Genomic DNA, 26,253 nt, shown 5'->3' with positions numbered 1-26,253 from the left:
CATAATTTCATTTCTTCCTATTACACCAAAAAATCTACCCACTGCCACTTATAGCAATGTCATTCAAATACAAATAATTTTTTTGTCATTTACCCTTCATAGACTGAGCTACTAGCATATCATAAATCATAAATAATGCATAATTTAGTCTAATTTATTTGTATTGTGGTGCCTAAATGTTAATGTCTGATTTCATTGTGTGTAATATTTTTCATATTATGTGATCCCACATCTGCAGGCTCTTACTGCTTAATATTGGGAAGTGTTGACTCATATGGACATCTCATTGTTTCCATATTGGGTACTGATGGTAAAGGTACCATTGTTTTTTGTTCTTTTTTATATTTTTTCTATTGAATTGTTTAATTTCTATTTAAATCTTGAGATTGCCAATATTCATTTCCACCATCTTTTTCTTTTCTTTTTCAGTTCGAGTAAACATTAATTATTGGTCTTTCCAAATCAATAATCTATTGTATAATCAATATTCAAGTCAATAAATTTATCTAATTTTTCTTATACATTTTCACCTTAGGATTTTGGAGTTGGAGAAGGTGGGTGGGCAGGGCTTTGCTTTAGTCCAAGTCAATGGTCAACAGTACATGTTTAATCAGTCAAAGCTATTTTCATAGTCCAATCTTTTACTTGTTTATATAACGCGCTACATAGTATAGTAAAAAACATTAACTTTGTTACATTTAATGGTTGAATATTAAACTTGATAAATACTTTATATTTTAATGGAACCCGGAACACCACATGGATCAAATATCATATCTCAAGTGCGGTCCCACATTCTTTGAATGGAGAAAAGGGTAATTTCGTCTTTACAACTAACATTCCATGTTTGATTCTTCTAATAATTATATTAGCATATTAATTTTTTGACTATTATTTGATCAGGTCACAAGAGTTATCGGAGCAGGGGTTCATTAGTCTTAAAGAATTATGAAAGGAAAGATGCAACTCTACTTAGTTGGAATTTGATGTTTATCATCTTTGTGTATATCTTTTTAGTTTGTATAACATTACATTGCAGAAGGTGTCCCTTAATAGCAATGTAGTATTAGGTTTTATAGTTAGGGAAAACCTCTTAATAACAATGTACAATTAGATCTCCTTAATCTCAATGTATTACAATTTTTTGACATGATGTTATTGGATGAAATTGATTGTTTTGGTATATATTTGTTTACATATTTTTGTATTATGCGTAAATGAATATCATAAAGACGCGTCATAAAAGCATATCGAAAATGGTTACTGAAGTTTATGACACGCAAATGCGTGTCATCTTCACTTATGACAGGGGCTTCCTTGATACGCATTGCGTGTCATAAACACGCGCGTCGTAAGGTTATGACACGCAAATGCGCGTCGTCTTCCTTTATGACAGGGCCTTCCCTGATACGCATTGCGTGTCATAACTATGCGTCATAAATGTGTGTCATAAATGCACGACGCGCAAAAGCGTGTCGCCTCTTGTTATGACAGGGCCTTCCTTGACACGCATTTGCGCGTCGTAAAAGGCTGTTTTTCTAGTAGTGGGCCAAATATTTACCTCTTCTCTCTCTCTCTCTCTCTCTCTATATATATATATATATATATATATATATATATATATATATATATATATATATATATCAAATGATTCTCGTGTAGTATCTCAAAGCTCCGATTCTTCATAAAAACATGGTAGCTTCCTGCGTCCTACATCACCAAGTCGTGTAATTCCATGAGATAAACATTGGAAAACTATATTTTAAATAGAATTTAAATCAATCACAACAGACATCCATATATATTTTAAGGGTTTTGTCTACCTCTTTAAAATTGAACTCTGATATGAAAAAGTGAACAATCGTAAAAGAAGCTACCAACTCTAGCAAAAGCACCCTTGAAACAGAGAAAACCACAAACATAGAAGTAGAAGAAGGGGAAAGTGAGAGGGGGGGAATGGGAAACAGGGAGTGGAGACAGATGGAAATGTCGTTTTCCAAGACCTTTGTTCATAGAAACAAGATCATTTGATTATAATAACTCAAATGAGAACATCGAGAGCATGAACTACGAATCGCTAATACTCTACAGTATATGGGTGGGTATTGGGTTTGCTAGATGTTGCTGTCCTAAGGTTGCCATAATATCCGGATAAAAGAGTATAAATCATGTTGGATCGTAAATGCCTTTCGTGTGAGTTCATCATTCCAGTATTCTGAGGAATCTGTTGCAACTTTTGTTGTTTGCAGCGGATCATCTTCACTTATTCTAGGAACAAGCTCAGCAGCAAACGAAGTCCAATCATCCTTTATGGAAAATGAAATAATATTGTATGATGAATTCAATGATGTGGTCTGCCTCAATGAACTAAACGAAACATATCCCACATATTATGTGGACACACCATCATAATATTCAGGCTCCGCTGTTTCATTAGACTCCTTAAAAATATGAAATACAGAATCTTTTTCATATACCTCATGCATGAAGATTATATTTATATCTGGATGCTTTCTGATGGTAACAATGCGTATTAAGAACCCACAAAAGTCATTATACCAATCATCTGGAAGATGCAATGTAAAGGTGTGCCCACTGTCATCGGTATCATGGGGATGACATGGTGTAAATGAGAACCCCCTAGAGAACCTACCTACAAACCCCTTCGGAATCTGATGATGAAGAGCAACAGTGATAAAGTGATCTTCAATAGCATTTCCCTGCCATGGAAAATATATTCAGTTATGATTCTTATGTTTAGGCTCTTTATAATAAAGATTTGAAATTTAAACGGTACGAACAGCCAAACCTGCAGCACCGAGTCAAGTAATATATCACCACCACCAAGTTTGTCACACCAAAGAAGTGAGAGTTTCCACAACCATTTACAGTTTGAAATATCTCCAAAGCTTTCAAGTGACCAACAACCATCTGCTAAGACAACAGCTATACTTGATGGGAGCTCTGACAGTTCTACAAGTTCTATGCAGCTTGACACATTGAGCCATTTGAGCCGAGGAAGTCGAAAAACACTAAAATTTAATCGTGAGAACTTATTTCCTTTCAGATTGAGTTCTTGCAAATTGGGCAACTCCCAAACATCAGAACCTGTTGCTTCATCTGCCAAACCACACCAACTGAGATCCAACTTTCTTAAGACAAGCTGTTGCAAGTTGTGAGAAAGCCATAACCCTATGAGAGGTAAACAAGGATCATGTAAACAACCTTCTTCCACATCAATCAGGTCCACTCCTGGTATATTACCTTGTGTGTTATCCAAATCAAAGTGTCGTGAATGGTCTATGTTCTGTTGGATCTCTGAGAACTTCAAAAGTTGAGGGCACCATAATAATGAAAGGATCTTGAGGTTCTTTAGTTGGGTAATGGGTGGTAACACCTTAAGACCATAACAATATTCTATAGATAAGAAAACAAGTTTTTCCAAGCATCCAATCGATGCATGAATCTCTTCTAAATTCAGACAAAATTCAAGAATCAATCTTTAAAGATTCGGAAGTCCATCAAAATCTGGTGTCATGATTAGCTTTGATAAACAAGAAAGTTTCATTATCTTCAAATTTGGCAGCAACTGTTATATACACGTCAAAAATGTACAATGGTGTTAAACCTTTTATACAAAAATCAGGATATATCATATATATAAATAGTAAATACCAAGGACTACTGGATTACAACAACTAAGTTGCTTACTGACACCAACAACATGTTACATAACTATGTGTTCTTATCCATATAACTACTTAAAATTCTCTCTCTAGATTAGTCAGGTCTATAATTCATCATCAACATTGTTTTCATTTGATAACTAGATAAACAATAAGAATTACCTTACTACCCTCCCAAAGTTGTCTTTGAAGGTTGTAACCCAATAACAGACAACGAAGCTTCCTTAATGAAAAGTTAGTAGGCAATGGACTCGCAATATCACCTTTCCAATCAATCCACCTAAGGTTCTTCATCTTTGCAACAATCTGAGGAAGGTGACGTAATCCATCAGCCTAATTGTTTTCAATTCTTATTGCTTCAATTGGACCAAGTTCCTGTGATAGAGGAACAAGATGGTATATATATATATATATATATATATATATATATATATATATATAGAGAGAGAGAGAGAGAGAGAGTCAGGTTCTTTTGAGAAACAAAAGATTTGTAAGAACTTGCGAACTCATAATCAACTCATCATTTTTCCACACTAAAAACACCAATCTTCTCCGAACAGTGCGTCTAAGCCATATATATATATATATATATATATATATATATATATATATATATATATATATATATATATATATATATATATATAGAGAGAGAGAGAGAGAGAGAGAGAGAGCCAGGTTCTTTTGAGAAACAAAAGATTTGTAAGAACTTGCGAACTCATAATCAACTCATTATTTTTCCACACTAAAAACACCAATCTTCTCCGAACAGTGCGTCTAAGCCATATCTAGGCTCAAAAAAAGATTTGACGATTTTTTTTGTATGACTGCTGATGAGCACAATTAGCAGTCTGTACAACTGTTGATTGTGCATACATGCAAATTTCGAAAATAAATAAAATAAATTGTCATTTTTTTAGCCTAGATATGTCTTAGAAGCACCATTTGGAGAAGATTGGTGTTTTTGGTGTTGAAAAATGATGAGTTGATTATGAGTTCACAAGCTTACACATTTTTTTAGTTCTTACAATAACTCAACTCTATATATATATATATATATATATATATATATATATATATATATATATATATATATATATATATATATATATATATATATAGAGAGAGAGAGAGAGAGAGGTAAGTTATATTGAGAACACATAAAAGGTTGAGAACACGAGAACAGTCCATTTTTGTTAATTTTTCAAAATTATGTCCTTAAAGTGTAAAAGGTTAAAATACGTTTATTCCCTTAATTTATGCAATATTAAATTAGGGTATTTCTTATTTATGCAATATTAAATTAGGGTATCTGTTACTTTTAATTAGACTGATAACACATATCCCAATTAATGGTACCTACCTTCTTCATCCCCAAAATATCCGTCTTACCTCCTTCATCCGTATTATTCCCTTCTACTTTCATAAGTTACAGTACAGTTTCAAGGACATAATTTTCTTTGATTCTCCGATGATTTGCAAGAATCTTTAAGTTGGAATTGGGGGATCCATCTACATCAGTTTACTTCACATTACCTATCAATAATCCCGTGTTTTTTGCGATTCGATGATATGCGACACGATGTGAAGCTTGAACATTGGGATTCTTCAAGATTACTTGCGTATTGTCGTTGAAGATCGTCGATATAAAAGTTTATGGAGGTCGAATTTGAAGGAGTGTATGCAGTCGGGAATCGCACAAGAGGTAAGTTCCTTTCACGTTCAATGTTTACATTTTCTTTTTCTTTTTTAATCATGTAGCTCAATTTTGTATACTTTCTATACAATTTTTTATATGAGTTTGCAATGTATGCTTTTGATTTTGTCAAACGGTTCATGGAAGATTATGACCTATTTTCTCCTCTATATGTTCACTGTTAGCCTTTTTTTTTAATCAAATTAATCGATTTGCAAAAGCATGAATGATGTTACTGGCATGAAATTGTTGTTAAATTCAACTACAACTCATCAATTCAGATGAGTTTAGAATGCAGATGGTTTGATTAGGTAAATATTGCCACGGGTCTTATTAGCCCTTATCCCACACTTATGTGTTACCTGCTAAAGTGCTTGAATTATATTGATTAACCATAGATTCCATTTACATGTAGGTTATTTTTGTTTTATTAAAATGTTTCAATTTGCATTATGTTAATTTGTGTAGTTAACAGTAAGATTAGCCTTATGTCTTTGTTATCATGTATGCTATTATTTGCCCTAATATCATGCTTATGTGTTACATGTTAAATCGTTTTCCCTACATTTATTCACCCTAGATTCCATATAATTCTATGTTATTTCTGTTTTATTCATATGTGTCAATTTGCATTATGTTTGTTGGGGTAGTTAACAGTAAGATTAGACTTATAATTTTGTTATCATGTATGAACTACAATAGGACGCATGAAGAGTGAGCGTATCAAAAACACATACTCACTAATGAAATACAAGAATGATCCCTCAAACCCAATAATAATAGATATCGATGTAGATGCATCTGATTCTATCAGGATTACCCCCATACCAACCATTGCTAAAGCTGGAGTTATGACTCAAAGGTCAAAATCCAAACCTGTTTCAACTGTCAAACCAATTCACAAAGAAGGTTTTTTTTTAAAATTAGTTATCACACTAAAAAGCGTATTCTTCATGTTTTTTGATTATGCCTCACTATCAATACAAGGTCAACATTCCAGACGTAGTGTTTCTGTTCAAGTGCTTTATGAAAATCGTTCAAAGCAGAAATTTGATCCAGATTCCAATTCCCATTCACCCGTGCATGGTTACACAAAATCAGGTAGCTCATTAACTCTGTCTTTTTTAAATTGCTAGTATAATTCATTCATCTTATTTACTGTTGTTTGACTGTTGTATTGTATTTTCCACCAAAAAAGACACAGATATTAGAAAAATGTTGTTTACGTCTAAAGAGAAATAGCAGCCATCACATGATGAATCAGATTTTGAAGACCCAAACCCATTCATCAACCAAAATAAGAGGAAATCATCTCCACTTGTAACATACAAAGTTGTGCAACATCAGGAAAAGAAAGCTAGAGCAGATGTGGCCAACCCTCAAGCATTTAAGGCAAAAGTTAAAGTCAAGAAACTGGAGAACAGAAAATCAAAGAAGGGAGTTCCTGTGGGTATTCCAACACAACCAAGGCGAATACATATTCGTACGTCACCAAAAATATTATTCTCCACAATGCACGGTCTGACGAATGGACAGAAGGAGTATTTATCATCCATTGGATTTGGTCCCCTTTTAAATATAAAAGTAGATGGGTCGGCATCACGAATTGGGTACTATGCGGTCAACAACTTTGACCCTGAACGCATGGTACTGAATGTCGAGCGGGGTGAGATACCAATCACTAGGCAATTGATACATGACATGTTGGGTCTCCCTCTGGGAAATATCAATATCAATTCACTAAAGTTCAGACCCGCTGAAGACAAAACTGTTGATTTGTGGTCTGCACAGTTCAAGTCAGAAAATGATATTAGGCCCAAAGGCGTACAAACGGCGATTTAGAGATTAAAAGATGTTGGGTTATTGTTTAAAGTCAATTTTTTGGTTCTCATTTGTAACACCCTTGGACAATCCAAGAGCATGGGCACATGTGATGTATCAATGCTTTCAAGGGTTTCAGAGGATTTAGATTTAAGCGACATAGATTGGTGTTCATACGTGTTAGAGTGTTTGAAAAATACAAAACATGCATGGAATTCTATGAGCGATACATCTTACTATGTTGGACATATTGTCCTATTGACGGTACCTATCCTACAACCTAACTTACTACATTAATTCTACTTATTTATTATTGTCTTAGTCATTTATGATTACAATATTACATCCTTAATGACTTATTGACAACTCCTTGATCACTAACGATTTAATCATCTTTTTTTTAACATATAAGCTTATATACCTGGAGCATGTTTCATGTGATGCGGTTACGATTGATTGTGGAAGACCTGCTATATGTTTCTGCGATGTGGAGACCATGCACTTACATGAGGAGTATGAAATCAGAAATGGTGGAATTGGTTCTGGTGAACTTCAGGATCCTTACATACCACACGATGACAATGCCGAAAATGTCAACTCGGCGAATGGATCAGTTGAGGTTAGAAAATTTCCGCATCATTTTTTCATATTTACCACATATTACTAATCACTCATAATGTTTTCAGGAATACCTTTCCACCATTGAAAGTATGTTCAACAAGCTAGTTGAGGATAATCATTTGTTGCACTCAAAACTTGTAGACGCAATCGAAAGGCATCCTCCGGTTTGTGATTTCTACGAATGGCAAGTTAAGCTCAGAATTTTCCTTAATGAAGAATCCATGAAATATGGAGGTGGCAGTTCTACTCATGCAGACAGTGTCGGGCCTTTATCCCAATGGTGGTTAGACAACGCAGAACAAATTACCAGGTCCTGTCAAATGGCAGAAAATTCTGTTAAATCGTTCCACAATTCACCCTTTCCAAACTGGAGCATCGGGATGACACAGGAGTTTGCTGATATCATTAGCAATTCACCACTGAAAGATATCATGAAAACTCCAAAAGACCAATGTCCAAGTCCTCTTCCATTATCAATTGTTCCTATTCACAGTGATTACGGTGTTGTCCGTGCAAGAGAGTTAAGGCCAAGAAATAAGCCCCTTAAACTACGTTCCCCGTTCATTGTACGGGCAGTTGACATAACTAAACGTATATCACGTGCTCAGAAGGACCTATCTAAATGGGTTTTCTCAACACAAGGTCATCCAAGGTATATACAAATTTATACATAACGGATAGAACAAATTTTTTTTTTTACAAAGATTATTTAAGTTTTCACATGTTATTCTATGCAGTGACGAACTTTTCCGGACTTGTGCTGGTGTAGCTGCTGAACGCTTTCACATGGAAAGCTTTTTCCCCAAATGTGAACTTTTTGGACACGTACTAGATTGCTGGAGCCATCTGTTAAATTTCGATGAAGACTTGCGTTCCAATTTATTTCCTCATAGACTATTCGCCACTACCACGTTAACGGTACAATATTAATAATCATTAGCATTCATTAACAATGTCATAATATAATCTTCTAAGTTTTGCACATACATGACTTCCACATTCTCACATTACACCTTCAATTTCATCTTCATATTACACTACTCACAAACATTGTTAACTACCGCTGTAATTACATCATTTATTTTATTCACAGAGTTTGTATCTCGAAAATACTGTGTTGACAGAGGAAGATCGTCTGAAATTTTTTTATGAAAATTTGAGCCTATCCATTGACGATTTTGATGCAACACTCCGCGATGTGCAATTAGTATGCTTATATACCCACATTTCATATAAGCAGATTGTTTTTTATTATTTATTAGATCTTGATGTAAGCTTTAGTGAGTGCATTCACAATACCAACACTTAATTATTTTAAATCATATTCTTGGTATTTGTTTCAGCTATTCCTGCCAGTCGTCCGTGATTTTCATATTTTCCTTGTCGTACTCGACTTTCAACAACCAGCCTTTTGGATCATTGACAACATCAAAAGAGATGACGACACCCAACACACATATGGTCTTCTACCAGATATCATTGTAATATACTAATACAGATTGCCATTTTTTATATATATAAATCAATTATTTTTAACATACAATCCTATATCATTTCGAGCATTCATACATGACTCAATACTTGCGGTCTGTTCACCATCCAAACGCTAAAGCCTTTTCACATGTCCCACGACAAATACCCCAACTAACTTGGTCAACAGTAAACAATACCACTGACTGTGGTATTTTTACTATGCGTCACATGGAGACGTTCATGGGTGGAAACATTAGAGATTTCAAAACTGGATTCAAGTCAGAGTCGCTTGCACAGGACAATCAATTATCTAGACTACGGGTCATCTATCTTTGCAAAATATTAAATTCAGACTACAACCTGCTGAAGGATTCAATCCTTCATCAGGTAGCAGAATTCCAAAAGCTGACTGCATCTAATCGAAATCAACTATTGAAGGATGTTGCAACCAGGATACATGCCAGGCTGATCGAATTTGGTTAAAGAATGTTGGGTTAATAAGACTTTTTTGTTTACCTTCTGGAAAGAATAATATGCTATTTACTTTTACTCTATTATGTAGATGGCTCAATGCAGCAAACATGTCACTATTTTGTTTTTTGATTATGTACCTCCCTATTGTCTACATATTATATTAAAATGTAGTTTCTAAATCTTACATGAATGTCTCTTGTGGTTATTGTTAATCGAAACTGTTAATCTTACATGAATGTCTCTTATGGTTATTGTTAATCTTACATGAATGTCTCTTGTGGTTATTGTTAATCGAAATTGTTATTAATTTATATAATTTTACTTAATTACTAACAACCCCACTTAATTTTGTAATTATCAATCATAAATGATGTGCCTACCCAATTTACACATCAATACACATGTACCCTGCATAGCCTTTTCCTTTTTCATTTTACTCCAATAAACCATACAGACCTCCACCATTCTACAAACTAACATACAAAAAACAAAACAAATCTTACAAGCATCAAAACATATGATCATACATGATAGACGTACATAATCAACACACCCATCACCATCTACGTAAATACCATGGCTGTATACAATCATCACAAACATCATCATCATCATACTATCTCGAATACATTGCATCAAAAAATTATCTGATACAAAAAACAAAATCAACAAACAAAACAAAATGATGTTATTCAATTTAAAAAAACCCAAATGCAAATGTGCAAACATAAGTCAACAAATTATTAATGATAAACAAAACCATCAGTACACTAACAAATATTCTAACTACAATTGGATTTCTCACGCGCAATTCTTACTTTGCAAGTCCTCCAATTATGATTCACATATAAGTTGCATCCTGTGCACTTTCGTGAACCACTTTTTGAAGATGCAGCTGCCCTTTCCGCTGCACTAACCATCTGTTTCTTAGTCCCACTCCCTTTGTTATGTATCACTGGTGAGATATTAACTTCAATTTGTTCTGGAATACTAACCCCAAATAGCCTAAACACAACTTCATCACTATCATCAAAAGCAATAGTATTAACCGGATCTTGCTCAAACACCCTCCTCATCGCACGTGTTGTCTTCACAAAATCTTTTAATTTTTCCTTATCATTCTGAAGACGCTCCAGACAGTACTCCATGTTACTATATGCTTCGGTTAACAATTTAAAAGTTTCATCTTCCATTTCAGCAAGCCCATTCTTACTGACCCACAAATGGCTAGAAATAATATCCCTTCTCCACCTCCGTAGAATATATTGCTCGGGTATCTCCTCAATGTGATTATTCTTCAGAACTGCAAACACATGTCGACACAAAATACCCATTCGCTTGAAGAGTTCGCATGTATAATTTATTTCCTTTTCTGGCAACTTCAGTTCCACCTACATCAAAATTTTAATTCATACTTTAGACACATTTTTTTAAAAAACATATTTATTTGTTTAGATTCGTATAAACATTACTGATGCTTTTACAATCATTTGAATTTTAGGAACTAACCTTACACTTTGTTTGAAGGGTCCAGTTAATGGTTTGGTCTAGGCTTTCATTGTATTAGTTCAGTATGAGTCGTTAATGCATTTTTTGGGTTGTTTATGTGTTTACGGTCAGGAAGTGTGTTTACGGCCGTAAACACGTTTACGGCCGTAAACCCAGTTTGCGGTCCAGTCTTGTATATATAGTAGAGGTGTAGGTCTATGTGTCGGTTGTTGATGCCATAGTGTTTATAGATCATTCCATCGAGTTGTACCTGACGTTTTTCTGAATACAAACATGTGCAAGCTCGATTTCTTTTCTTCTTCTTCTTCTATTGTGATTGTTTGTTGCTTGATCATTGGTAAAGATCCTTTTCGGGACCTTACAATTGGTATCAGAGCAAGAACCGGTGTCAAAGCTTCATTCAATCGAGATTTGGGCTGCTTAACTTGACATTCTTATCATTTGAGATTGGTTTTAGTGTTTTCGTGGTTAAAGGAACTGAATCTACTGCAAAAAACCATGTTTTTGAAGACCTTCTGGGAGTTTACTGCCAACCGTAAACCATGTTTACGGTTGTAAACTCAAGAACTTGAACAACCGTAAACTGTGAATCTTCAACAACCGTAAACTAAGCTTCAATAACCGTAAACGCTTAAACCGTAAACATACAAACCGTAAACACATCAACCGTAAACCTAGTTTACGGTCGTAAACACCTCAACCGTAAACCCAGTTTACGGTCGTAAACAGCTCAACCGTAAACCAAGTTTACGGTCGTAAACTCTTCAACCGTAAACACAGTTTACGGTTGTAATCTTATCATCATCAACCGTAAACTCTTTTGTGACTTTAATTTGCTTTAATTTCAAATGGAATCTCAAAGTCAAAATCATTTTCATGAACTTGATACTGTCATGGGCACTACTACGCGTATTCCAAGATTAATGTCTGCTGATGGTTTTCCTGAGTGGAAGTACAGAATTGAAAAATATATTAAAATGAAGGATTTCAAAGTCTGGAGAAGCATTCTTAGAGGCCCTGTTAGAATCACTATGACAGTTGGAGGCCAAGTGATTGACAAGACTGTTGAAAACTACACAGATGAGGAATTTGAGAAAGTTGAAGAGCAGGAAAGGGCTTTAGCCACTCTAACCATAGCATTATCTCCTGATATTGCTCAAGGTTTCCAAGAGTATACTTCAGCTAAGGATTTGTGGGAAGCCCTAATTGAGGTATATGAGGGCAATGAAGATATGAAGGAGAGTCGCCAGGACATGTTGAGACAAAAGTTCAACATGTTCAACTACATTCCAGGAGAGACTCTTGAGGCTCAGCTGCAGCGGTTCACAACTCTCACCACTGACATGAACATATCTGGGAAGTGATATTATCAAGTGATAACAGGCAATCTGAGTCTGCGTAATGTACCCAAAATTGAATTGTCTATGCTCTGGGTTTGATGCGTTGGTAGGCACGAAAGATTCTAAATGGACATGCCTAGGCAGAGTTGAACTTAAGGAATTCATAGACTTGACAAATATTGACCTAGTTAGATCCGTTTAGCCTGACAATACGACGCTTGGATAGGTTGAGCAGGGAGATATATATGGGAATATACTGGTCACATTAAAGAACCTGTACTTGGAACCGTGGATTAACTTTTCCTCGATGTGCGGATTTTGTCCTTAATTCCGGTATTGATGGGGTGACTGGTGAATTCCGATAAATTAGGTCTGTAGAAAATTGTTTTCTCTCTATCTGTATGTTAGTCATATGTTGCTTCCTTTGCGTGATCGAGAGATCCGACCTGGACTGTAACATATGCAGCTCTATTTCTCTGCATCCTCTATCTATGCAATTCTTTCTATCTGTTAGCCATATACTGTCTCCTTTGTGTGACTCACAATCCGACCTGGTACACAGTATATGCATCATTCTTTTTCTCAATCCCTCTAAAATTTCAGTTAGTCATACGTTTCACTCTCTGCGTGATTGGAAGAGATCCGACCTGGGTGTATAGCATATGCATTCTAAATCTATCTTCTCTCTCAATAATTGTCTGCTCACCCGATGTAAGGAGTATTCTGGAAGTCCTTGATTACTGGAGCATATCAGGAAGTGGGAACCATGTTCTAGTACATTTAAAATTGAACACTTACAGATTGTCTATAGATCTCGCTGCTCAATTTAGGTGGACAACAATATCCCTGGTCGTCGTCAGCTGAATGGTCCTTAAGAAATATTATCTAGGAACTTAGGATCACTCTGTCTTGTAACTAATGGTTTGTCCTAATTCTGTCACAATTTTTCGTGTTTAAGTGGACCACAATATCGGCGATCGACCAGACAAAGACGTGAAGATAAAAGGTACCGACAAGTGGATTAAGGATGTCTAACAACTTTGATCCCAGTATCACAAGATAATTTTCAGTGAATTTTGAGATAAATTTTGTCTGTGTTTATTCTTATTTTATTTTTATTTTTATTTTTATTTTTATTTTATTTTATTTTTATAATTGTCAAAATTTTAATTTTTAAATCTTTTAATTCTTAAATTTTAGAAATTAGTTTATTTTATTTTTAGTTTAATTTTAATTTTACTTTTATTTTAATATCCTCAAAAGGTTTTATGTTTGAAAATTTAATCGGGATTTGGACTGTGCCTTACACTGCGTGGGAGACAGGTAAAAGTCAAGGGAGGTATAAAAGGAGGAGTTTACTGCTGTAAACCCTTTCCACCTCCCATTTCTCCCTTTACAGCCGCAAACTCTCTCTACTCTCTCTCATCCTCGAAAAATTTTTGTGAGATTCTGCAAAATCAGTTTGTCCACATCGAAGGTATGTTAAAACCGACTGAGGATATGTGTTTTGTTCATCGATTCGACTAAAACTGGAGGATTAATCTAGGTTTTACTGATCGTCGGCGTTTACGGTTTGGGGAGGGTTTACGGTTTGAGCTTACGACCGTAAACAGTCTGGGATTACGGTCTGGATGGTTACGACCATAAACTCCTTTTGAGTTTACGACCGTAAACTCAGTTTACGGTCAGGTGACCACTGCAATGGGTTTACGGCCGTAAACCCAGTTTGGACCGTAAACTCAAGTTTGACCAATATTGACCGTAAACTCAATCTGTACCGTAAACTCAATTTTGACCATGTTTGACCGTAAACTCAAATTTTTGATCAAAATATTTTTAAGGCCAAAATAAAATTGATTAATTAAGAAAACTTAAGGATTTAATTGTTTAAATACTTTGTTTTCTTACTTGGCCTGGTTTAGTGCAGATCAATGGCAAGTCTTAAGTTTGCTGACATGCATAACCTGGCAATTGTGTTGGATAACCCTCCTACTGCTCATGGAGATTTCAGGTCAATGATATACAGACTGAGAGAATGCTGTCTGGCCTTTGCCATCACTGTGAATCCAGTCATCTATCAGAAAAATGTGAAGGAGTTCTGGCAGACTGCTAAGATGAAATCAGACAAATGAGCAGTTTCCATTGAGGCTATTGTGAAAGGATGCAAGATCAAGATCACTGAGCAGTTCATCAGAGAAACATTGTTGATCAATGATCAACCCGATTTTCCTACTGAAATTGGGATTGATGATGTACAAAAGATTCTCAAGAAGATGGGGTATGAAGGCATCTACCCTCCCACGGTGAAAAAGCTTCTACCACCCTACTGGAGATTCTTGGCACATGTGTTCGTGAGCTGTATCTCGGGCAGGAGATCAGGTGCTGATGAAATCTCGCTCAGGAACACAGGGGCAATTGTTTCACTGGCTGCTGGCATCAAATTCAACTTCTCAAAGTTCATATTGGATGAGTTCTTGGTAAACATCAACGCTATAAGCCGGGAGACCAGAGATGCATTCTTGTTGTACCCTAGGTTTATTCAGATGTTTATTGACGCTCAATTTCCTGAGATGGTCAAAGAAGGAGACAAGCTGGATATAAAGTCACTAGGCCCACACATGATTGGTCTCATTAACCAGAATCGAAAGGGCAAAGTCGTCTTCCAAGGATTACATCCTCTTGTGAAATTCGGAAAATTTGCTGAGATAAATGAATCTTCCGAATCTCATGGAATGTCTGACAAGGTGTCATCTGAGCCTACCTCCTCCGAGAGAGTCATTTTGGAAGATGATGTTATCACTGTGTCCGATCGTGCTGAAGAAGAAGAAACTCCTGCTATTCATGCTCAAGTAGCTGAAGAACATGAGCTGACATCTGTTCACATTCAAAGTAATTATGATGAGGAGTCTCCAAGGGGTAGAACAGAATCCGAGTTGTATGAAGACCTTGATCTTACCGGTTTCAATGACGATGAGATCCCTATCAACTTCGGTAGTAATGAAGATTTCATGACCGGTGTAAACCTCAACACGCTGCTTGACAATATCAATGAAGTTGCTCATCCAGCAACGGAGATAAGGGAAAATGAAGACGTTCTCGAAGCCACGCCTCCTCCTACCAATCCAACGGTGGAAATAGCAATTCATATGGTGACAGTGTCAGGGATTCCTCCCCTTGATGTTGTTTTACCTACATCTGAGCCATTGGAAAGTGATCACCCAACTACACAAGCCTCTCAACCTCCAACAAAAAGACGAAGCCTTGACCCTAGACAGGGAATTCCTGATTCGGGTGTACCTCAAAGTTTTACAACTCCACCAACAACAACTCCTGTTATCGTTTCATCTGAACCTGTCAGTGAAGGTCCTAGTACCTTCTTTGAAGCTGGTGGCTCTTCTTTCCCCACAGATTTCTCTCCTCCTAGGCCAGAGCATGATGCTGCTTCTTTGAGGCTAGCAAGGCATTTGGCCGAAAAACAATTCACAACGCCTCCCTCACGTGGCAAAGGAATTTCTATTGGGGGTGGCAGCTCAGGAGAAGAGAATCCTTCAATACTTGGACTTCAGAAGGAGATTGATGCTCTGAATCAGAAAAATATTGATTTGGATCAGAAAAATATAGAGTTGGATATCAAGGTTGCGGACCTGCAGACAGAAAAGTCGCCGAACTTATGGAAGATAAAGCTCTGAAGTCGAAGCAAATTACTGATCTTCAGACGCATTTCGGCTTGTTGACCGCCAGCTACTACGATCTTAAGAAGAAGCTGGAAGAAGATTTTGGCGATAAATTCAAGTCATCTGTTGATGAGCCAAAGATCTATCTTCCTGATCAAGATACTCTCATAGTTCCACAACCTACTAGGACGACCACCGAGGTTAACCGTTTTGAAAAGGAACCGGCTCAGGCTCCGAGTATAATGGCATTGAAACGCGCTAAGTTGGCCAAGTCAGCTGAAAAGGGTCAATTTCTATTCAAAAGGAGCGCAGATCATCATGCCCCTTGGGATCAACCAAAGATCACATTTACGGAGATGGGAGAACATCATTTCAGAGACGTTTATGGTGACAGGTCAGGAATCGTTTCGTGGGGATTCCATGACACCATGAATATGTGGATGGTTAGAAGAAAGAGCGGCAATACTGAAATGTACAAAGATGCTCACGATTTTCATTCTTTTACTAAGGTCGATCTTATTGAGCTGTCAAATGCTCCCTTCTCAAATCCATCAAACAATCCCAGGGCGACTCAGTTCAAAACATTTTTAGAAGATCAAGTGGCCAAGGGCTTCCCTTCAATGAAGACTGTCGAGTCAATCGTCAAGATTTACCCTAGCGTCATTGATCCCAAAACAAGTCAGCCACTTCGGTCAGTGATGTGGCCCGCTACTGCTCAAGTTAAGCAGATTCCCGTCCTTCAAAATTATCCAGATGGTTCTCTCGCATCCATGCAATATTGGGTGTTTAATGAATCCACAGCTGCTGTTGTCATCAAGCTTAAAGAAGATTGTATCCTCTTGTATGACAAGAGGGATTTGCTTCAATTTGGTAAGTGGGACATACATCAGCTCTCCATTCATCAGATCAAGGTGGCCGAAGACATTTTTGAGCCCGTTGCAAAGGAGTACACTTCGATGGTTGCTGAGATTATCGAGAAAGAGATGTGGAACGGAGCCATGGGAAAATCTGATGTGCTGGTGGTCGACAAAAGCTGAGTCCAAGCTAGCACCAAACCAAGGGGGAGATTGAAGGGTCCAGTTAATGGTTTGGTCTAGGCTTTCATTGTATTAGTTCAGTATGAGTCATTAATGCATTTTTTGGGTTGTTTATGTGTTTACGGCCAGGAAGTGTGTTTACGGCCGTAAACCCAGTTTGCGGTCCAGTCTTGTATATATAGTGGAGGTGTAGGTCTATGTGTGGGTTGTTGATGCCATAGTGTTTACAGATCATTCCATCGAGTTGTACCTGACGTTTTTCTGAATACAAACGTGTGCAAGCTCGATTTCTTTTCTTCTTCTTCTTCTATTGTGATTGTTTGTTGCTTGATCATTGGTAAAGATCCTTTTCGGGACCTTACATTGTTTTCACTTGTCTTCTTTTGTCCAAATGTGTAATCATTACTACCTGCCACCCGTTCATATTTTCTACACTATCAATTGAACAATTCCATGCTCCTTTGTATATCTCCTTTCGAACTTCTGCAAAAACTGTATTTGTATACACTTTCGCTGCATGTTGCTCTAATCCTGTGCCCATCCCAAATTTATGCCTGGTTCTCTTAGTTTCATTATCAAGACGACGTTGTGTGTTACGTTGTTTTCCAATTGCCGTGTCATAGTTCACCATGAAATACAAAAGGAAATTCCCATGATGCGAGTACTTATTAAAGAATGAATTCGCACTTTCAGACCTGGAAGTTGTTTTCATCAGTCCATGCATTGGCATGTCCTTAAAATAAGTGGGTATCCATGAAGTCCTCCTACGATACATGTTTTTAAACCATCGTTTATCTTGCAGATTGTGATTCTTCATCAATGACTTCCACGATGTTTCAAACTCAATGGGATCCATATATATATATTCCATACTAGTTTGTTGAAGCGTTTTCTGAAATCCGTGTTTTTCAAAACATCCCCGCTAACCTGATACACATCCATTTTAAACTTCAAATTACACATATATTTTAACAAATAAATGTACTTTCCTCAACAAAATTCAAATCTCATTACATATTCACCTGATGTAATTCAATTACCCATACAACATACCTTCGCCTGTAGTTTTTTCGTTATATGCCATAAGCATAGTCTATGCTTGGCGTTTGGGAATACAGCCTCAACTGCCTGCAGAATCGCTGGATCCTGGTCTGTTAACACCAATGTTGGTTCTTTTCCATGAGCTTTTAAAAAAGCTTCAAGCAACCAACAATAAGACTCTATTTTCTCATTACTAAGTAGGCCAGCACCAACAGCACCAACAGTAACAGATCTTTTGTGATTATCAATAGCTGTAAAAGGGACAAATACCATTCCATACCTAAATAATAATATTTGTCATCATTAATGACATTGTACAAACAAATTAATCCAGAATACACATCAACCCAAATAAAACGCAGCATAACACTTACTTATTTGTTCGAAAGGTAGCGTCAAAAGATATCACATCTCCAAACTCCTTGTAGAATACCTTATCTGTTTCATCAGCCCATAACATAGCATTTAACACGCTATCGACACATTTATACTCAAAAGAATAATCTGGATAAAATGTTTTCCTCTCATTCATTTTATTCACTACCAATTGCGCATCCTTGTTGTCTATAATGTTACCCAATTGTTTCCTAAAATTTTTGTAATCACTCTCTTCCGGACCAACACACTCATATCCACCTTTTAACGCAGCACGAAGTTTATACGCCTTTGTTGCACCCACGTTTGCTGTTGCTGCGCGTATAATAAACTCCTTGTCTTCATAATTTAATTTCCTAGCTTTTTTTGAATGTCTGCGCTCTTCTGTGGTATAAAGAGGGTGGTTGTGCAGCTCTTGAAACTCTCTAATTTGAAACTCATTTGTTCCAACACTAACACGTTCAAACTTTATCAATGCTCTACAATCCGTTACAATAAAGTTTGAATTCCTATGTTTCCTTCCACCATTATTTGTATCCATTGTATCCACGCTTCTATCTGGTATTTTCCCAGCGCGATTGCAAACAACATACTTTATCTTTATTGATTTGTCATGCCGAAACCTTGTAGTTGTGTTCAACCGAACATCAAACCCAGCATGTTCTGCATATTTTCTATACATATTGATTGCATCTGTTAGTGATTCGAATGTAACCTCATCATCAGGCATAAATTCTTTCGCGACACTAGGTTTCCACAGCTTATTAGATCCACCAGGTGAATATAGAATGCTATGGTTGACACTTTCATTTTCATCAGATTCCGTACCTGATCCAAACAGTTCCAACCAACTTATATTTATAAAAAATAATACTTTTTTTAAACACTAACCAGATTTCATTACCATCACAATCATCAAGACTTTGACCTGATTCATTGTCACTCTCATTTTCATCATATGTATCTTCGTAGCCACCTTCAACTTCTTGTGTAGCGTTATCTGTTCCACCACAACAAAATATATCAAATATTGACCTTATAACACTACCATTTTGTTATATTATTTATTAAACATTAACAACCACTGTTGAATATCAAATTCCATGACATAAAAAATTTGTGTTGCATAATAAATAGCTGCAAACATTAATGATGGTCTCAACATATACTCTTCAATGATTTCAATACAAGTACGAATACACAACAAATGGAATTCAAATCAATTAAATTGTATATTGAAACACTAACACTTATAGATACCCCAGTACAATCACAAATACGTTAAATCATTTGTGACTGCAACCATATTCAACAATGTTTCAACATAATCCCACATAATTCCATAAACAACAATTGTGTTCAATGATGATTGAAACAATAACATTTATAAATACCCCATCTTCCATCCCAAATACACTAAATCATTTATGATTTCACAGCTATTCATAACTGTTTCAACCTAAAACCACATACTCCCTTAAAATAAGCAATGATTCACATATAACCACGAATATGCAACTTAATGGAATAAAAAGTCTAAAATTGAAATAAACATAACTGTTTTGCCTGATAAACAAGACTATGCAACATATTTGAATAGGATTGTACCCACAAATGATTTAATGTAGTTGTGATGGAAAAGGGGTATCTACAAATGATGTTGTTTCATTCATGATTGAAAATAGTTGATTTGATTTGAACTCAATTTGTGTATATTTGAGGTTGCATTGAGATCAATGAATAATTCATTTTTGATTACAACTACATTAAATCATTTGTGACTACAACAACATTTATAGATACCCACAATTCCATAACAACTATATTAAATCATTAGTGATTACACACCTATTGAAATATGTTTCAACGTAAAACAACATAATTCCATAACTCAAGCAATGATTCATATATAATCAAGATTACACAAATTAATGGAATAACAAGTATATACTTGTCACTGGTAAATTATATATGTACGTACAACACCATATAATCATCATTGAATAAGGGTCTAAGTGTTAATCAACCTATTCAGCTATGATTATCATATTACAGCATCTAATTCCCATACAACATCTAACTCAATCGATACTGCTTTTACTGGTACTATACATATACTTCACATCTGTATAATTCATCAGCATAAATCAATTCCATCGAATTGAACAGCTCTATTTCGTTTTAGCAGAAACTAACAGTCATTTTTCGTTTCACAATATGATTACATTCAAATACTAATTTCTGAAATCAAGCACATGTACCTTCACCTTCATCAACAATATCGATCAGTGAATTGAAGTAACTTTCATAGCCATAACAATCCCCACATCCGGTGTGCTTCATCGCAGCCGAATTCAATCAACGAATCGTAATTTGATTCCAGATGACGACAACAGTATTGATGTAATATTTTGCAGATTTTGATTACACGTTTGATGCCGGCATTATGGATTGCAGCAATAACGAATATGGTTTCAATAACTTTTATCCAATTAACGTTCTTCCTTCCTTCTGGCTTCAATCATGGAAAAAGTCTGTTACGTGTTATTAAATACGTTTATGTTATGTTTATGTTGCCTAATTACTGTTCACGTAAGTATACACTTTCCTATTTTTGACCCTTATGAAACGATTGGCCCACATTTGTTCTCGCGTTTCTTAACCTTTTAGTGTTCTCAATATAACTCATCCCTATATATATATATATATATATATATATATATATATATATATATATATATATATATATATATATGGGAAAAGTGTATACTCTTAAGGATTTATAAGCTTAGATACCCAAACCCACTATAATCCGTCATTTTGTTTGATATATTCATTATAATGTTCTTAAACTTCAACCCATAAGTTGATTTGCTTTCAAGATTTTCGAATTTTCTCTATTATCTTCCTCTTACATCACATCTTTTTGCCGAACACCCACTAGGCTATATATATTATGGTTGAAAATGAAAATTATGTAAGAGAAAAATAAATATGAAATTTATAAAAATCTTGGAAGTAAATCAAGTTAGAAGTTGAATTATAAGAACATTGAACAATTACAATATATATATATATATATATATATATATATATATATATATATATATATATATATATGATACTAAAAGACGTAGTATTGTGAGTTTGGGTACCTAATACCCTTAAGGGTATATTCACTTATATATATATATATATATATATATATATATATATATATATATATATATATATATATCATGAGAAGCTAGCTTTAACATTACCGTTGTTGCGTCCATAACACATAGGTTTACAACATCTTCCTCCTTCCAAACTCTACTATATTTTTCTGGATTACCAGGGTGTTCCCCTCTAACAATGTGGTGTGCCATTTCTTGCACCAGATCATGCATATCAAACATTCCATTCGAAATAGTTATGAGAGTCTTCTGCACCAACACCTTTACTCCTATAACGGGATGAAAACCACAAGCATCAAGCATCTCCATAGCCCTATCTTTCTTCTCCCACCTAAAAAAACATGCAATATCTAGGAACAACTTTTGCTCAACCCCTGTAAGTCCATAATAGCTGATTTTTAGCTTTTCCAGAATCTTATCATGTGGGATTTCTTTCAATCTAACCAAAGCACTCCTCCACTCATTTATGTCTTTGTCACATAGAAAACAACCAAGAACCTTAAGTGGTAATGGGAGCCCATCAGCATACCGAACCACCTCTTTTGAAAGAACTCCATAATCGTCCATAGGTATCTTATCCCGGGGTGCATGCTTGCAAAAAAGCTGAATAGCCTCATCATCACTTAACAAACTAATATTTTGTATAACGTCTACCCTGTGAGCAATTAATAAATGCTCATCTCTTATCGTAATTATTATCCGGCTTCCTTCACCGAACCAATAGTGTGATCCAGCGAACGCTTCCAGTTGGTCAAGTTGATCAACATCATCAAGAACAATCAAGACCTTTCTACAGCCTAACCTAACTTTTATCATGTACTTTCCTTCCTCTACCCTCCCTAGCACGACACTTTGTTTCAAAATACCCGAAAGTATGTCTTCTTGCAATCTTTTCAAACCATACTTGCTTGATTCCTCTCGAACATTTTCAACAAAGCGGCAACCATCAAACTCCCTAGAGATTTCATCATAAATAGAAGATGCGAGTGTAGTTTTGCCACCACCCCCAACACCCCATATTCCGATCATGAGCACACCACCTGACCCAATTTGTAACTTTGATGTCAAATATTTCACGCGAGCCTCTATTCCAACTAGGTTTCCATTCACCCTTGAAATTAGTGGATGCAACATCTTAGAAATTTTGCTGACAATTTCTTTGATAAACTCTGATTCATGCCTATACATTTGATATACAAGGATGATTAAAACATGCTCACAAAAGAGGTGATTTGTTTCATGCTCTTTAAACTAGGGAAAAAAAGTCCTAATTACCCTTTATATTTCACATGCAAATAGAACTTGTAAAGTTAGTATCACAAGTTGTTGGAAACAATTTTCTTGGGCAACATCAATTAGCTTCTACTCGCAAAAAGTAAAGCAAGATGGATTTGCCCTTCTAACTTGAAGTGAGGCATTAATTAAGGACATGATTAGAATTAGAACTCAATGAAGTATATCATATCTTATTTTGAGCTTATCCATAATACTATAGATCATATAAACTTCGTGTAATGCTACATAACTCTGGTTGCCATCACATGTACAAGAGATATCTTTTAACTTACCAAAATGATCATGTGATCTAGTCAAAGCCTCTGTTTATCGGCAACATCATCAAGAATAATTAAGACATTTATATATATAAAAAGCTTTTAAGGTACAAGTATAAATGTCTTGTAGACCACACATGTCTTTAGCATAAAATGTGTAAAACTATTGAAGAAAATTACCTGTTGACAATGTCCCACCCAGAAATGTTACTTGCATCCAGAAGTGCTTTTCTCCAAGATTCAACCTTGGTCTTGTGCTCCAGCTCATGTTTGAGAAATGCTTCTCTGTACTTCCGTTTTTGTTTTCTCAATTCAGAGGGCTTCATGCCATAAAATATGGGTATAACGATTTGGCATCGCTGATCCTTGCATTCCATGATATGTACAAGTTCATCTAAGCACCATGAAGAATCTGCATAGTTTTCAGAGAATATGATGACAGCAACTTGAGATTCTTCTATAGCCTTTACAAGGGATGGACCAATCAATTCCCCTCGAGGAAGTGTTTCATTGTCCTTGTAAGTGTAGATCCCTTGTTGTTGAAGAGCAGAGTAGAGATGATCCACAAAAGTCTTGCGAGTGTCTTCTCCTCTAAAGCTAAGAAAGACATCATATTTCCATGATTGAGAAGAAAAAGCTAGAGCAGAAGGAGAAGATGGTGATGAAGATGCCATGGATGTGTTAGGATAGAGTGTATGTAACTTAAGCACCACAATGAAGTGAAATGGAGTAAATAAATATAAAGAGATGATGAGACTGGGCTGCAGTAATAGGCGGCAGCAAGGGGAGGAGATGTGGTATATTCTTTTTCCCAAAATGATCAAAGAAGTAGCAAAAATAATGTTTTACAAGAAGTACTATAAACATGTTACTCTAATGAAATTCTACAAAATCATTGGACCTGGCGAAGAATTTGTTACCTACATAATAAACTAAATAATTACCAGCTACCAGCCCAGTTATATTTCATATTTTTGAAGTTTACATACTGGATTCTTTTATATCTTTTCTTTTTTATTAGTTGGTTGACTTTTTAAAAAAAAGTGCAGCTATCAACAGAACTGTATTCAATATTTTTAAACTTTAGACATTGGATTGTCTTTATAAAAAGTTAACTTTTTAGAGAATATACAACTATAAGTTGAGTTTTTTTTTTTCCATTTTTTAAGTTTAGATGCTGGATTTCTTTTCTCTTTATTTTTAAAGAATGGTAGACTTTTTAAAGATAATATAGCTATCAGCTGAGTTGTATTTACATATCTTTGAAGTTTAGACATTGAATTCTTCTTATCTTTTTTAATTGATTAGTTCTAATTTTAAAGAAAATACAGTTATAGCTGAGCTGAATTCCGTATTTTTGATGTTTAGACAGCGGATTCTTTTTATCATTTTTTTATTGGTTGGTTGACATTTTCTACATGAAATAGAAATACATTTATTTTCAAATATATGTGCCATCACTTTGTCAAGGAACATAAACAAACATATAAATTATATAAATTATGATTTTCCATCTTTTGTAATTAAAAAGCTCAAATAATTGTCACTAATTTACATTTTCCTGTGAAAACTTGTTTTGACATGTTCAACGCCTAACTTTGTGATTTTTAATTTTATATTTTCATTTTTCTGTAAACAGTTTTCGAACTAAATTACAAGTACTCACAATATAATTCAAAGACATAGATGTGATTAGATTTAGATATATGAAACATACAGCCTGGATTCTTTTACTTAGCTTGAGAATCAATAATTAACTCAAAGGGCAAGGAAGAAAGAACTAAAAAAAAAAAAAAAAAACTTGTACTTGTAACCAAACTTCCTGAGCATAGGCACGATATCTGGTTTCTTCTAGTTATCCCATTATGTGCGAATAAAGATTTTAGCTCTATATTTTCAAGAAGAAGTGCATAAGATGCATGCTTTGAATATCATGCTTGAAACAAAGACTAGTATACATTTTATTTAATGTTAGTCTCACAATTGGGTACCCCAAGGAAAACCCAACCAGTCTAAGAATCTCTAAAAGAGTATAGCTTTACTAAACTAAAATCAAATTTACAGACCAAAATATTATGTATCCAGCATATTGTTGGAAATACAAAAAAATATAAATAATCATCTCCCAAAAATTTCAACCACAATCACTTGTAATTTTATAAATATCCAAGCTATATTTTACATAAACCCTAGAATATATATATATATATATATATATATATATATATATATATATATATATATATATATATAGAGAGAGAGAGAGAGAGCTAGGTTCAAATGTTTCTAGCAACTATTGTGTGCATGAATGCACCAATAGGAAATTAGGAAAAAATAAATCATTAAATAAATCATTTAAGGGTATTATAGTAATCTTTGCATAGTTAATTATGATAGATCAACAACAATTCCTTATATCACGCAAGAAGCAATGATAAATATAGAACATTAGCCCTAAATCGATTTCACCGCTTCCCACCACCCCTGTAGATCGATTTCACCATTTCTCTCTGTCTTCTCTATTTGTTCCATATTCAAGCCCGAAATCGATTGACGAAACGAATGATATGTGTATGGCTGTTACAATTGTAGAAAGAAAAGAAAGAGAAGGAATGCAGAGATTGAATATGGAACAAATAGACTAACTGATCAATTTTCTTCATCGACCCTTTTCATCCGTCATCATCGTCATCATCATCATGTGTTGTCGCTTCTCCTTCTCCTTCTCCACCGTCGGGAAATCAATTTTAAAACCCTATCAGTAAGACCAACCA

At 35.2% G+C, this 26,253-nt stretch overlaps 2 protein-coding genes and 1 long non-coding RNA gene across 6 annotated transcripts; all 3 read right to left on the bottom strand.

The window, feature by feature from the left end:
• Nucleotides 1-10,446: 10,446 nt before the first annotated feature.
• LOC145128473 (uncharacterized) lies at nucleotides 10,447-11,808 on the bottom strand. The gene is made up of 2 exons (XR_013716928.1): nucleotides 11,531-11,808; nucleotides 10,447-11,162 (listed from the first exon to the last, which is right to left on the bottom strand). It is a non-coding gene; the product is annotated as an uncharacterized LOC145128473 (long non-coding RNA).
• A 6,934-nt stretch (nucleotides 11,809-18,742) lies between these two features.
• On the bottom strand, nucleotides 18,743-20,131 carry LOC145130563 (protein FAR1-RELATED SEQUENCE 5-like). The gene is made up of 3 exons (XM_079065341.1): nucleotides 20,028-20,131; nucleotides 19,652-19,791; nucleotides 18,743-19,575 (listed from the first exon to the last, which is right to left on the bottom strand). Exons 1-3 carry the CDS (start codon nucleotides 20,129-20,131, stop codon nucleotides 18,743-18,745), a joined length of 1,077 nt encoding a protein of 358 aa, XP_078921467.1.
• Nucleotides 19,705-24,377, bottom strand: LOC145128470 (disease resistance protein RUN1-like). Of its 4 annotated transcripts, XM_079063258.1 has the most exons (4): nucleotides 23,660-24,377; nucleotides 22,011-23,106; nucleotides 21,009-21,262; nucleotides 19,705-19,747 (listed from the first exon to the last, which is right to left on the bottom strand). In XM_079063258.1, the coding sequence occupies exons 1-3, from the start codon at nucleotides 24,151-24,153 to the stop codon at nucleotides 21,053-21,055; spliced, it is 1,800 nt and encodes a 599-aa protein (XP_078919384.1). In that variant the 5' UTR covers nucleotides 24,154-24,377; the 3' UTR covers nucleotides 19,705-19,747; nucleotides 21,009-21,052. The 4 variants fall into 4 exon arrangements, with proteins under 4 accessions (XP_078919384.1, XP_078919383.1, XP_078919385.1 ...); XM_079063257.1 differs by lacking the exon at nucleotides 19,705-19,747 and having other exon boundaries at nucleotides 20,704-21,262; XM_079063259.1 differs by lacking the exon at nucleotides 19,705-19,747 and having other exon boundaries at nucleotides 21,133-21,281.
• Nucleotides 24,378-26,253: the final 1,876 nt, after the last annotated feature.

The sequence above is a fragment of the Lactuca virosa genome, chromosome 8, assembly GCF_052849685.1.
Source record: "Lactuca virosa cultivar CGN04683 chromosome 8, Lactuca_virosa_CGN04683_v6, whole genome shotgun sequence".
NCBI lineage: Eukaryota > Viridiplantae > Streptophyta > Magnoliopsida > Asterales > Asteraceae > Lactuca > Lactuca virosa.
The sequence above is the reverse complement of the archived record's forward strand: the minus strand, read 5'-3'. Positions and strand labels throughout refer to the sequence as shown.